Source organism: Magnolia sinica, chromosome 7 (assembly GCF_029962835.1).
Source record: "Magnolia sinica isolate HGM2019 chromosome 7, MsV1, whole genome shotgun sequence".
Taxonomy (NCBI): Eukaryota; Viridiplantae; Streptophyta; class Magnoliopsida; order Magnoliales; family Magnoliaceae; genus Magnolia; species Magnolia sinica.
The window spans coordinates 33,774,068-33,787,623 of record NC_080579.1 but is presented as its reverse complement, the minus strand read 5'-3'; the positions used below and the strand labels follow the sequence as shown (position 1 = coordinate 33,787,623).

General features: G+C 38.8%; 1 protein-coding gene across 1 annotated transcript; it reads right to left on the bottom strand.

Moving 5' to 3' along the window:
• Window positions 1–256: 256 nt before the first annotated feature.
• Window positions 257–8,799, bottom strand: LOC131251282 (pleiotropic drug resistance protein 1-like). Its single transcript, XM_058251911.1, has 21 exons — window positions 8,435–8,799; window positions 7,705–7,825; window positions 7,487–7,575; window positions 7,309–7,393; window positions 7,066–7,225; window positions 6,892–6,968; window positions 6,621–6,674; window positions 5,930–6,322; window positions 5,560–5,841; window positions 5,155–5,471; window positions 4,786–4,946; window positions 4,305–4,408; window positions 4,101–4,233; window positions 3,930–4,013; window positions 3,629–3,726; window positions 3,185–3,517; window positions 2,786–3,076; window positions 2,235–2,680; window positions 1,984–2,155; window positions 1,632–1,886; window positions 257–653 (listed from the first exon to the last, which is right to left on the bottom strand). The coding sequence occupies exons 1-21, from the start codon at window positions 8,797–8,799 to the stop codon at window positions 384–386; spliced, it is 4,290 nt and encodes a 1,429-aa protein (XP_058107894.1). The 3' UTR covers window positions 257–383.
• Between the last annotated feature and the right edge of the window lie 4,757 nt (window positions 8,800–13,556).

Below are 13,556 nucleotides of genomic sequence, written 5' to 3'. Positions count from 1 at the left end.
TTTTGTGTAGTTCCATCTCTCTACTCTCAAGAGCTAGTAGCAACTCCCAATTGCATAAAATTTGTGTTGAACTTGAGGTCACAATCACATTTAATAATTTCATCTAGATAATATAAAAACACACTTATATTCCTCCAAATGGAAAGTACAAGCCCAGTACACAGAGAAGAGCAAAAGACTTCTTCTTACACACATGAGCACACATGAGCGAGATGTGTACCATCAAATAAAAAATAAAATAAAATAAAAAGAAGAAGAAGAAGAAGAAGAAGAAATCTTTCTTTTACAAGATTACCAAGGAATTGGAAATTAATAAAAAGAATAGGCCTGAGATTGCTAGTACAGTTTTGTGATCAAATACAGACAGACACTTATCTGCCTCCTCACCTAGTCTGGAAATTGAGAGTGCGAATAGAGAAAGCAAAGACAAAGGCGAAAAGAAGAGCGAAGCCGACAGTTACACTAGCAACAAGGGGCAGCATGTCACGGTCAAAACCAAATGAGGTGCTTAAGAAATCCTTCAAGGCAACCTTCGTCCCAGCATATGTTATCATGGGGGTCGTTATATCTCCAAACTGTGTGGTCACCAAACCATAGAGCGTCCAAGAAACGGGGCAGCCCCAATAGTACCATCTCCACCACACGGGAATGCTCTGCATTGGACATACCATGCATCTCTTGATGAGATAAAAGGAGAACTGAAAATATATATATATATATAATATAGAAGAGTGATACTAAGGATGAATTTAATTCATTGTTTTTAATCAACCTATATAATAGACTAACACAGAGCCGCCAGGACTTTTGTAGCCTCTGGTCTGGTCCAAAGCATAGCAAAACTTGGCAAACTCAACTCGACACTGCAAAATTTGGAGCCGAGTTGTTGGGAAACTCGGTCCTGGGTCGGACTTGTGTCAACTCGAACCAAGTCACTCGGTGAGTTACGGCATGAACATTAATAAAATGTAAATGGGGAGGAAATCCAACCCGTTACCTCTGCTATAGGAAAGATTAACTTACCTGTCTACCATTGAGTAGTTTGGTGATAATGTTTGTATTTAATAATAATTACATTTAACTAAACTAAGTTAAACATCTAAACCTACCTCTAAGTAGTTTTTGAGTGAACCTGACCTTGATGAACATCGAATCGAGTTGAATTTTCAGGTTTTCGAACTAAGGTCCTAAGCTGGGAAAAAGGAGGAAGGTCGGATCAGGTTACCAGCTGGTGTGAAACTTACTTTTACCATACCTTTCATTATGACTCCTAACAGGAAGAACAGGATTCGTGTAGCTGACCCCAATGATTTGGGATAAGGCTTAGATGATGATGATACTAGCAATGTGTTTGGATGCACCACTTAATTGAATTTCCAATGTTAATCTAGTGAAGTGGGGGAAATAAAAAGACTGATTTTTTAGCATCCAAGTGCAGTTATGTTTATTTCAGTTTCAAACTGGACTTCAAAGAAACTTAATGGCGATTTGAGAGAGGACCATATCTTCATTGTTGTTACCACAAAACATCACTGAGTTTTTCTATTACTTGTTTTTCAGCATCTGATGCTTGCAAGTCTAAGTCATTTGCGTATCTAAATGCAGCCTAAATGATGTGGTCTGCTACTTACAGTTCTTGGGATTAGGAAACCAGAGAAGAGCATCCAAATTCCATAGAAAGCTGATGATACGATAGCAGCGAAGGGGGCATTAGGAGTCAAGGCGACGGTCATCATCCCGTAGTATGTGTAGTAAAGGAAGGTAAAGAACATGAAGAAAAAGAACCATAAGAATTTGGCTACAGTCCAATGGAAGCCAATGGTTGAGTAGACAATAACTCCATACATAACAGACTGAACGAAGACGTAAGGCAGCTCCACGACCATCTGCATTTTTATTAGTCACACAAATTACAACCAACTTTCTTCTTTTTTTGCTCTCATTAAGGAGTCGTAGAAATTAACTGCTGAGGATTCATGTTACCTGAGCCAATGCATAAGGAAGAGCTGAAAACATGCCGGCAGCTCGTTCTCTGTAGAAAACGCTTCTCTCAATGTCCACCACTGGCTGCACTGACGCTGCGTTATTGACACCCAGGAAAAGCACCGCAGAGAACATTGACCCCATGGCATTGAGAAAATCCTGCTGCTTTTCTCTGGTGAAAAGAAAGGAAGGAAAGTCAGATGATTATAGATTACATACTGCAGGAATTCAAGTTTGTTAGGGATGCTTACATCTTGCTACCCATATCCCAGAATATGGTGCTGAAGAGTAGTGCACACATAAGAGTGAATACAAACCGAACGACATTGTATTGAGGGTTCCTCCAATACGACCAGTTCTGCTTCCAGAGGCACGCCTTAGCTTGGACCCAAAAGGGCTGTGAGAACTTGGTTTCAAAGTGGATATCCTCAGACCCTGGGACTGGTTGCTTCAGCTCCTCGATCATTGCTTTGTTTTTCTGATAGAGAGAGGATTGAAGATAGATTTCAGCAAACTCTACCCCAAGACGGTTCTCTGATGCTATTGAACTGGCCTCCAACATCCATGTTGCTGGGTTGTATCCAGGAGTTATCTTTGGGACACCCTCAACTTCTTCGAAGTAGTCAATGAGCTCTTGGGAGTGTTTTCCAAGTGGACCTGCATAAATTACTTGCCCTCCTCGTTTCATAAGTAACAGCTGTTTGAGCACAATAACGCAAACAGTTGAGAAACGAGTCTTTTCTTTTTCATAAACACAAAGACCAGTCAATCATTTTCGTTCTTGGTGATTTGGCAATCTTACCTCATCAAATGACTCAAATATATCAATGCTAGGTTGGTGAATGGTGCACACGACAGTCCGCCCGGTATTAACCGTGTTACGGACGGTCCGCATCACTATTGCTGCAGCTCGAGCATCTAAACCAGAAGTCGGCTCATCCATGAATATAATGGAAGGGTTTGCTACCAGTTCAACAGCGATAGTGAGACGCTTTCTCTGTTCCGTTGAAAGTCCACTAACACCCAGAACACCAACCAATGCGCCTTTGAGATTATTCAGTTCGACTAAATCCATGACCTCATTTACAAACATCTGCAAAATGTAATCCTTTTATATAAGCCAAGGACTTGAAGAAGAATGTAAGACCTGTTAACTGTCATAATAGCTTTCTGGGGATGTTTTTTTGGATGAATATCGCACCTCTCTCCTCTGTATGTCCACATCCGCAGGCAGCCGAAGCCAAGCAGAATAGATAAGAGACTCATGAACAGTGAGGTTGGGTGAATGTATGTCATTTTGCTCACAGTAACCGCTAACACGAGCAAAAGTCTCTTGATTTTTTGGATAACCTGAAATTGTGATTGAACCCTCGATGTATCCACCAGTTTTCCTTCCAGCAAGAACATCCATTAGCGTGGTCTTCCCAGCACCGCTAACACCCATCAAACATGTCAGAACACCTGGTCTGAAGGACCCACTCACTCCTTGCAGAAGCTGGAGCCGATCCAATGCCTCTCCTTGCTGTTTCATTTCCTGCACAGAAGATCAATAAAATCAATTTTCTTTTCTTCTGTTTTCAAAATTTTAAAAACAGTAGTCACGGTATATGGAAATTTTCTTTTATCTTCATATAAGATCACTTACCTCAGGCATGTCAACGAAGTACTTCACATCATCAAACTCCATGGAAAGAGGTTTGAATGGCAACACCATCCCCTTGTTCTCAGTGCCATTGCTCTTTCCTGAATGGAAGAGAACCCAGAACATCCCTTAAATTTTCATTTAAGGAAAAGGTTTACATTCCTATCTTATTAGCAGACAATATCAAGATATTAATCTCAACCTTTCAAGGATCCTTAATTAATTTTCAGTTAAATTCCTAGTCAGTTTTCTCTTACAGCTATGGTTTGTATGTAGATAGATAGCTAGAGCTGTAAATGCCTACCACAGTCTTGGACATCTCTTTTAGTTTGTCCATCATCACTCACTTGGTCAATCTCTGTGATTGCTACTTGAGGCTTATCAAGAGCTGAGAGAATGAAGGTAGAAGCTATTACCCAATAAAAGGAAGAAATACAAAGTTACAATCAATGGCAGAAAAGTATACTTCACTTACGACTTAGATATTCTAGTGCCAGAGTAAACAAAATGTTGAAAAGAACATTGTATCCCACAAGGGCTCCAATTCCAATCCAGTACCATTTCTCTTCAGTGAAGATTCCTCTAAGCTTTAGGAGTTCTTTACCACCCTGCAAAATCAACTTGATCGTGTTGAGAAGTATCCATATTATCTGCTTATTTTATAACATTCTGATCTTACCTCTTTCCATCTCTCAGCTAAAAATTCATTCCCTGCAATGGCGTTCTGAGCATACATTAGAGGAGATGACCAATATCCCCAGAGCCACCAACTATAAATGTCCTCTGCGATTCATGAGATGGATAAATGAAATGCTAGGTATGATTAGTTAGAGAATGTGATTAATGGTGGAGATTTCCTTTTTGTTTGGATACAAGGAATCCAATGCAATGATTGTTTCAATCTTTACTGTAGAAAGTACAATTCCAAAATTAGGGGTCTTGTTTGGATAAAAGAGGAAATCTCAGTTTCATTAGACAACAGAACCTTGTATCTTTACTAGGAAACTCCCACTTTGGACAAGTATAGGGATTATTTGGCAAATCCATGGTTTTCCATTTATCCAAAAAGCCCCAGCTATCTTGCAAGGAATTCAATATCTTCTCCGGATGGGTTCCATGTATCCAAACACACACAAATCAAGAGACAATGATTGTTTTACCTCTAGAGACTACGAAACCACCTAGAACAAATACGACCAAGAGTGCAAATGCCCCAAAGGTACTTGCAACAACCTGACTCCGTCCCAATGCAGCAATGAAACGAAAGAGGGAGAGTGACATTTGATGAAGGTTGAACATTAGAAGCAGTTGCCGGAGGAATCTGTTAAACATCATGAGTATGTCATATAATCAGTAATGAAAAAAAAAAACTATGAGCCACTTTGTACTGAAATCGGCAACGTAAGCAATATCTGCAAAGGAAAGCAGGCTCCTCAACATTTGAGAATTTTTAGTTTTGCCCATATCAGTTGGAATAAGTGCAAATTGATGATAACAAATAGCAAATTTTGATTGATTCATGAGAACACCTTCCAATGCTGGGTGCTAATCCAACAGTGTAGTACGTTAGGATCACCCAAACGGACGATTCCAGCAGAGACACGGGAATCCTCATGATAAATGTGGCAAGGGCGAATGCCCATGCAGGAAAGAACATGGCATCCCTCTGCTTGTAGAATACTGGCAACCTCATTATTGTCATCTGCAATTCAGCAAGCCCATTAAACATGATGTTCACCAGTCCAAAGAAAAGAACGCCCATATATTTAGACCCGTCTTCTGGAGATTTGTGATCCATCTCCGTTCGGAGAAAAACAGTCATCGTTATTACTGCGATCATCATAATCTGCATAAAAGAAGAAAGCAGATCTTGAGTAGACTTCATCCTCTTTTGATTAGTAACATTATGTGATAAGGTAAGTGGAGGTTCTAACTTGTATGGCTTTGAAGATGTAGATGAATGCACTCCTCTTCATCAACAGAACTTCTCGGTCGAAGCAGGCCTTGAAGAGCTCTTTCTTTGGCAGCCCATACCTTTTCCTTACAAGTGCGGCTGGGTGTCCTTTCGATTTCTCATAAGGGATGATGAGTTCTGAATAAAGATCCTTTCCCACATGAAATGATTGAAAAGCTTTGTAGAATTCATCGACTGGGATGTAATGATATGGTTTTTTCTTGTCAAACCAATATTGATATTGATCCTTCCTTGAAGTGACCTAAGTTTCCATGATAAGTTGACTTAGCATGTATCATCAAAGTGATGAGAAGAAAAAATACAGACAAGAGTTCGTTGAGAAGGAAAACCTCTTGAAGGAAATCTGCTGCACCTTTCCTCTCAGGACATCTGAAGCCCATCATCTCAAAAAATTCGAGAATGGAATCTCGGGGGCCATGATAGACTACCTGGCCTTCACAAATGAGGATAACATCATCAAAGAGATTGAATGTTTCTGGTGCTGGTTGGAGGAGGGAGATGACCATGGTCGACTGAAAGATGTGTACGATATGTTTGAGGCACTTGACAATCTGGAAGGTTGTTGAGCTGTCTAGACCTGTCGATATTTCGTCCATGAAAAGAGCTGTGGAGGGACCTACAATCATTTCACCAGTCGTCACTCGCTTCTTCTGACCACCTGAAATCCCTCTCCTCATGTCATCTCCGACCATTGTATCGGCACATACGTCCAACCCAAGCAACTGTACATTCATGGAACCTTCAACGTGTTAAAACCATTTCTCCATTTCCAGGGATTAAAAAAAAAGCTACGAATACAATCAACTGTTATGGTTGTACACCACCATTCAATGTCTTAATATATCGAATGGTGGTGTTACGGTTGTACACCACCATTCGATAGATTAAAATCATTGCCCCATTTCCAGTGGGTAGAAAGTTGAGAATACAATCAACTGTTATGACGGCACACAAACCATCTATTTATCTGTCTATCAATATCTATATCTACACACGCTCACAAAAATCATTTTTTCTTGCCTTCAAGGTATAATCTGTGACTATGCTTGCCCTTTGACCCTCCAATGCAACTGCCTAATAAGTAAGAACAAATAGAAGAAATCATAATAAGGGGTGATGAAACAACCAAAGAGAGTGAAACCTTTTGAAGCAGCTTCCGAAGAGAAAAGAATGAAAGATAAGTATTTGAAGTTAATGCTAATCTTGATGAAACAAACTAACAAAATTGTAATTCTTTTGTCTCTGCCTTTTCATTTCTGTTAGTTCTGTTCTTGCTAAGAATCTTATGTACCTTCATAAAGAAATCAATATCTGGGTCTGGCTTAATCGATTGATCCTTCTCTCTTCTCGAAAGTTCGGTTAGAACATCTGAGAAGAATTTTTAATGTAATTAATATGGTGCCATGAACATCCAGATTATGATGCTAAGAGAGAGGAGTTAGAAGATGGGTGAGAAAGAACTAACCATATCTGTTGCCTACACCTTGACAACGGGCCGAGAAATCCAACGTTTCCCTGACAGTCATGTCTCCAATGTGGAGATCATGCTGGCTGATGTAAGCTGATGTTCTTTGGGGGACGAATTCATTCATTGTGCATCCATTGTAGGTAACCCTTCCCAAAACCTACTCAACCAAAAATGATTTTTTATGCTTCTCTAGCCCATATACACATACATAAAAAGAGTGCAAATGAAAGGAAGGTTCACCTTGAGGTCTTTATCTAGCTTCCCAGCTAGAGCCAACAAAAGCGTAGTCTTTCCCGAGCCCGGAGGACCAAGAAGAAGAGTCATCCTAATAAAACCAAGCGTATATTAAAAGTAGTTGGTTTTCTTCCTTCTGAATCTATTGAATAGGGCAAAAAAAAAAATTGAAGTCTCAATTCACCTTCCAGGTTTTATGATGCCGCTTACATCCTTGAGAATGTTCACTGGCTTTTTGTTGCTCTTGAATGGCATGAAACAGCTCAAAACACTCTGGCAATGGAGGAGAAGATTTCTCAATTTTATTTTAGTCTATGGAGATTATACAGTCAGCATATGCAACTAATATGAAATTTTGAAGAATTTGCGATGATTAGACAATGGAAAATGTAACTAATTCACCTCCAGTGTGTTCATTGTTGAATTGAGGAGGGTAGGCATTGCTCTGCCTCCCACATAGACTTCTGCATTGATGCTGAGATGTTCGAAGCGTACTTCAACTTCTGGCAGTGTGATTCCCACGCTGTAGTAGACAGAACATCTCTCACATATTCAAAAATATTTGAAAAGAACGTACATATTCGGGGTAGAGAACACGTGCGTGCATTCTCTTTATTTCGATTGGCTATATGAATCTTGTTTAGCCAATCGTAAGACTCAGAACGGGAATTCTCACTGCTATTGGCAACCAGCAGCCCACCTGACATACATACAAACTTAAATATCCATAGCGAACGCACGCTATGTTATGCCACTGAAATAATCCGAAATCTTTTATTCCTTATGGATTCACTTGTTTGCATTCGACAGGATAGAAAGAAATGAAATATGTGGTTTGTTTGGCCTTCTTCAACAATGATTATTGCAATCATCTCCACCATCCCAATCCTCCCAATCAAGTGAAAAAAAAAATTTTAATTAAATTAAATAGAAGCCGTCAAAATTGAACAGTGATGAAGCACATCCATTGGATGGATAGTGGGGATCACTCCATTGCTTTGTTTGCTGGGCTACAGCTGCCCATTGATGTTGTAGACCAATAGATCAATGGTCCCAATAACTATATACATGTAATCTAGTAGAACCACATAAATCGCATGGTATTTCATAGCCTTAAAAAATTCATACTTACCTATCAATCCGGTCTCGAAGCTTCTGCACAAAGTACTCATTATCCTGTTCAGCAATGGGAACGATCCTGTTAAGCAGCTCCTGGCGGGCCTCAAGGCCTATGCTCCTCACGTCCACCTGATCATGGACAAGACGTCCACTCTTGCTTTGCTCTAGCTTTATGAGAGAAAGAGTAAGCCTGTTGTATGTGGGAAGCTTCTCGAGGGCGGCCCACTTGAGATCTTCTTCATCATCGTTGCTACGTCGAGTGCTAGCCGACGTCACAAATACACTCTCGCTCCTCTGGAACATGTGTTTGCTGGCAGAACGTAGGCTGCCAGCCCTGAAGGCTTCCATTCCTTCTGCCACCCTCATGGAACCAGCCATAACCCAACACTGACTGACTGTCGATTCAACGGCAGTCGGTGTATATGGTCAGGTTGGTTCCCCCCAAATGAATGATGCTTGTTGATGTTTCTCATTTCTTCAAGGAAAGCTTGAATTTATAGAGTTATACTCAGAGAGGGAGTCTTCCTTTTTTGCTTGGATTATTAGATACAAACAACCAAGCGTTCGGCATTTTAGACAACTTCCCCGTATCTTAATTCCTTCTTCCCTCCCTCTTTCAAACTCTTTTACCGTTAGGACGTTATTTGATACACATGCTGAGTGTTACACTTGGTACTCGTGCATTTCAAATTGAACACGTGGAATACATTTTACACAAATTTAAACCGTTGTAAACTTGGGAATCATTGTAGATAGTTTATAACCCCAACAATCAGATTGATTTGATCTGATCAATGGACATCACTTTTTAAAACTTGGATGGTTGATCAGTAGCCTTCAAAAGAGGGTTAGAAAATATTAATCAACGGTCCACATTTAACTGGAAAAATCCATTGGACACTGGGACTAAGATGTCCACTGGGGTTTTTAACTGATTACGACTTATCTACCAAATATGTGGCAAAGATGTTCCACAATTCAGGTCATATAACTGATGGGGCATATTGTGGATGGACCCTAGTTCCAACATCAAAATTACCAAATGATCCTAGCCGTCTGATTGGTGTCTATTAGTTGGACGGTTGAAAATAAGATGGCCATCAAATGGTTACATTCATAAGATGCGAGTGATTTTCGGACGTACACAATGGGATCCATGATTGGGCGGTCCATATTGCCCCACATGCATGCCATGGATATCTGCCATTTTGAAAATGGAGGAATGATCTCGGGAGCACGAAATGGGTTGGACACCACTGTGATGTATGTTGATGACATCCGAGCGGACCATCAGATGCATTCCATCGAGTCAGGCCCAGGTCCCAAAAATCAAGCCGGTCAATGATTCAGGTTGGAAAGTTGGGAGGGCGAACACCCACCATTGATTATGTTCGGGGCCCATCATGCTGTGTATGTTGAATTTGACCATTCAGCCCCTTCATCTGCCATGGATGAATGGGAATGTGAAAAATTCAGCCATTTTGCACTGCAGCTGGACTCCGGTGAAATCAAGGGTGGATGTTCCCTCAACTGTTTCCCTTTGTATGGCCCACCTCAATCATAAATGGGCCTCATGTTTAGTCCTGAACATAACATGATGTGACACATCTTATGGTCGGAGCGGATGTCAATAACATATTACGGTGGGGCTCACCCCCATTTGCCCCATGTGGTGAGCACCCACACGTTTCCAGGTGATCATTACTCTCTCGAAAGAAATGGTAGTCAAGCATATGATCTGGCCTCATCTTGACATTTTTTTATTTTTATTTTATTCTTTTTCATTTGGTTGGTATGATCAGACAGTAAATTTGTATAAATAAGCTGGTATTTATCCGCTTCTTTGTTTGTTAATGAAGAGTGTTTACACCAACCCAATTTCAATATTCTAATGGAGATATTTAAGATCCTCACCATTGGACATACTTAGCAACTCCAAGAGAATGAAAGGGAAATGCTGTGACAATTCACACGTGCTAACTTGGCACACGTGTTTGAGATCTGGCCCAATCATTAGGGGGGCCCCACCGAAAGCTCTCCAAGTAGTCTACACATCAGGTAGAGACCAGATGTAGAAGCCATAAAGCAATGTTTTCACAACAACGCAACTAGCAGCACCATAAAGAGTGCTAAAGCATCTCTCTCTTAGAGACTTCAACTTTAAAATGCACTCTATCCACCACCGAGACATGAGTTGGAACCCTCGTAATTTGGTTCTCCTTCAAATGTAATCACCTATAATTTAGTATTATGTTTTTGTTACAATATAAAGATTGTACACCTAAATATATATAATGTAGTAAAGTACTTAGTAAGACTAAGGTTGATCCACAAGGACTTTGTAAAAACACTATTAGAAAGTAATTAAAAATCTGAATTTTTGCATGTTATGATGAATTTAAAATTTTGTAGAAAATAATAAATAAAGCAAAACTAAGACGCTATAGATCCACTTTTAATTAATCATTAATGTCAATTCATCAATTCAATCTAATTACTCAATTCGAATCGAATAAGGATTCTTTTCAATTAGAAGATAAAATAATTAATTCATAGAATAATAATATCCAAACAAGGTATGAATCTCAATTGATCGATCTATTTCATGAAGAACTAATTAATTAAGCACAGGAAATTCTAAACATCTATTATACTCGGAGTTAACAATAGATTAATGAATTTTTTTTATAAATCAAAACTTTCACAAATACTAAGAATTCAATCAAATCAATTATAATTATCAATCAAACTATACTTTTTGAATTAAAACGAAATAAAAATAAGAATTCATCAAAAGCTTTACCCCTTAACCTTAGCTAAGAGACTAGCCAATCATAACTAATTAAACTAATCTCATATAAGAAAAACATAAATAAATAAATAAATAAAACAAAACCATACGATGAAGAAGGAGAATGACATCAAAAGCCGATAAAGACTCTCTCTCTCTCTCTCTCTCTCTCTCTCTCTCTCTCTCTCTCTCTCTTCGTGTTGGCTTATGCCCTAAGCATGCTTAAAATCACTACTTCAATAGAGTTTTCCCACCAACTTAATAAATCCCACACTTACGCACTTTCACACGAACTGTCAGTTGATCAAAACCAATCAAGGTCCTCTCGATTGATCGAAGCTCCTCTTTCAATTGAATCGAAGATATCCAAAATGTCCAATGAGTAATTTGAATTTCTTAAATTTTCTCGATCAATCAACATAAATTGAAGGTCCTTCGATCAAATTGAAGATCCTATCGATTGATAATAAAAAATATATATATTATCTCTTTTCTTTTCACTTGACTTTAGGGCTCACGTTCAACGATTTCCTCCATGGAAAATATCCAACTCTTGATCTTCATAACTTTGATTTTTTAGTACTTCGAATCTCTAATATTCACCTCTTCTGAGCTTTAAACTCCATAAACGGCTCATATCATCTCAAACTTCTAACATTCTTCTGCACATTGAAAAATCATCTATTAAAACCATTTTACCATTCATATACAAGGAAAACGAATGCAAAATTGAGGATAGTTATGCAATATAAAGTAGTTATCAATTTTCCTTCACAAAGAAAGAGTAGTATATCAATGAGTGATCAACCCCTAAAAGTAAATAGGTAGTGTCATGAAAAGCTTTTAGCATCATATTTTTAAAATCAATTCAATTTCATGCATCAATCCTTTCACATTTTTATTAGAATTGTACACAATTCATATTAGTGAATCCTCTGTATGACCTCTATTTGGTGGGCCCCACATGATCATTGGGCTACAACATATTATTGAGTTAATTTGATGAGCATACCAATGTGCGTGATTGTTCTAGATAAGTTTGAGGTGGTTACGCTCATGCTGTGTTCCTATCCACAACAATTTAGATAGGCATGAAACTCTTAACCATGTGGAGACTCTCGAGGAAGTAAGAAGTGATGGGCTTAACTTCTTTTCATTCTCATCTATATTTTTACAATCATGGTCCCTTCAACTTTATCCCGCCCTCAACTTAAGAAGTTTAGCTTGTGAAGATTTCTCTATGTTATGGCACAAGCGTGTAGGCCGCATCTCTCGTAAGAGATTAGATATGCTTGTGCAAGAAGGAATCCTTCACTCTCTAGACTTCTTGGATTTTGAAAATTTTGTAAACCGTATGAAAGGTAAACATACTAGAATTAGAGAGAAATGTGCTACTAGGAATGTAGAACTCTTAGAGATGATACATATAGACATTTGAGGACCATTCCCTACTACATCTTAGAATGGGCATAAGTATTTTATCACTGTTATAGACAACTACTCTCGTTATGGGTGTTTGTATCTTATTAATGATAAATCAGATGCCTTAGATATACTTAAGATCTATAAGGAAAAAGTCGATAACCAACTTGATAGAAAGATTAAAATCATCATATCTGACCGTGGTGGTGAGTACCATGGTCGGTATGACAAATCAGGGTAAAATTTGTGACCATTCGCTGGAATCTTATAGGATTGTGGCATTGTTGCCCAATACACCATGCCTGGAACTCTAGAGCAGAACGGTGTAGCTGAAAGGTGTGGCATATAGTGTAGTCCATGATAAGCAATTAGATGTGGCCAAAATCTTTGTGAAGTGACACTATCAAAACAGTTGTGCATATCCTAAATCGTGTCCCAAGGTTCTATCAAAAAAGACTTATGAGTTGTGGACAGGGCAACAACCCAGTCTATGATACTTTTCACATATGGGTTGTCCTGCAGAAGCCAAACCTTGTAAGCCGCAAGAACAAAAATTAGACCAACTGACGATTAGTTGATTCTTTATAAGATACCCAGAAAGATCTAAAGGATTTAAATTATATTGTCCATCCCACTTTATGTGAATCATAGAGACTACAAATGCTAGATTTATTGACAATACTGAAAATAGTGGGAACATACACTTAAGAAATATAGTATTTAAGAAAGAGCATATTGTGATTCCCACCATAATCATTCCTACTAGCATGGCCATCCATCCGACGGTAGAGTCCAAAATCACTATAAATTATGATGATGAACCTCAAGTACAACCCATTAATGAGGAAATAGAAAATCAATTTAGAATTATGAGCCCTTAAAAAGGTCACAGTGAGAGAGAATGTCTGCAATTCCATATAAC

Bases quoted from the DNA above. Each gene is read 5' to 3' on its own strand.
- LOC131251282 (XM_058251911.1), bottom strand. From the start codon at position 8,799: ATGGCTGGTTCCATGAGGGTGGCAGAAGGAATGGAAGCCTTCAGGGCT. The intron at 6,969-7,065 runs GTTAGTTCTTTC...AATTCTTCTCAG, and splicing joins AGGTGTAGGCAACAGATATG to ATGTTCTAACCGAACTTTCG. The intron at 3,518-3,628 runs GTAAGTGATCTT...TCTTCTGTGCAG, and splicing joins ACTTCGTTGACATGCCTGAG to GAAATGAAACAGCAAGGAGA.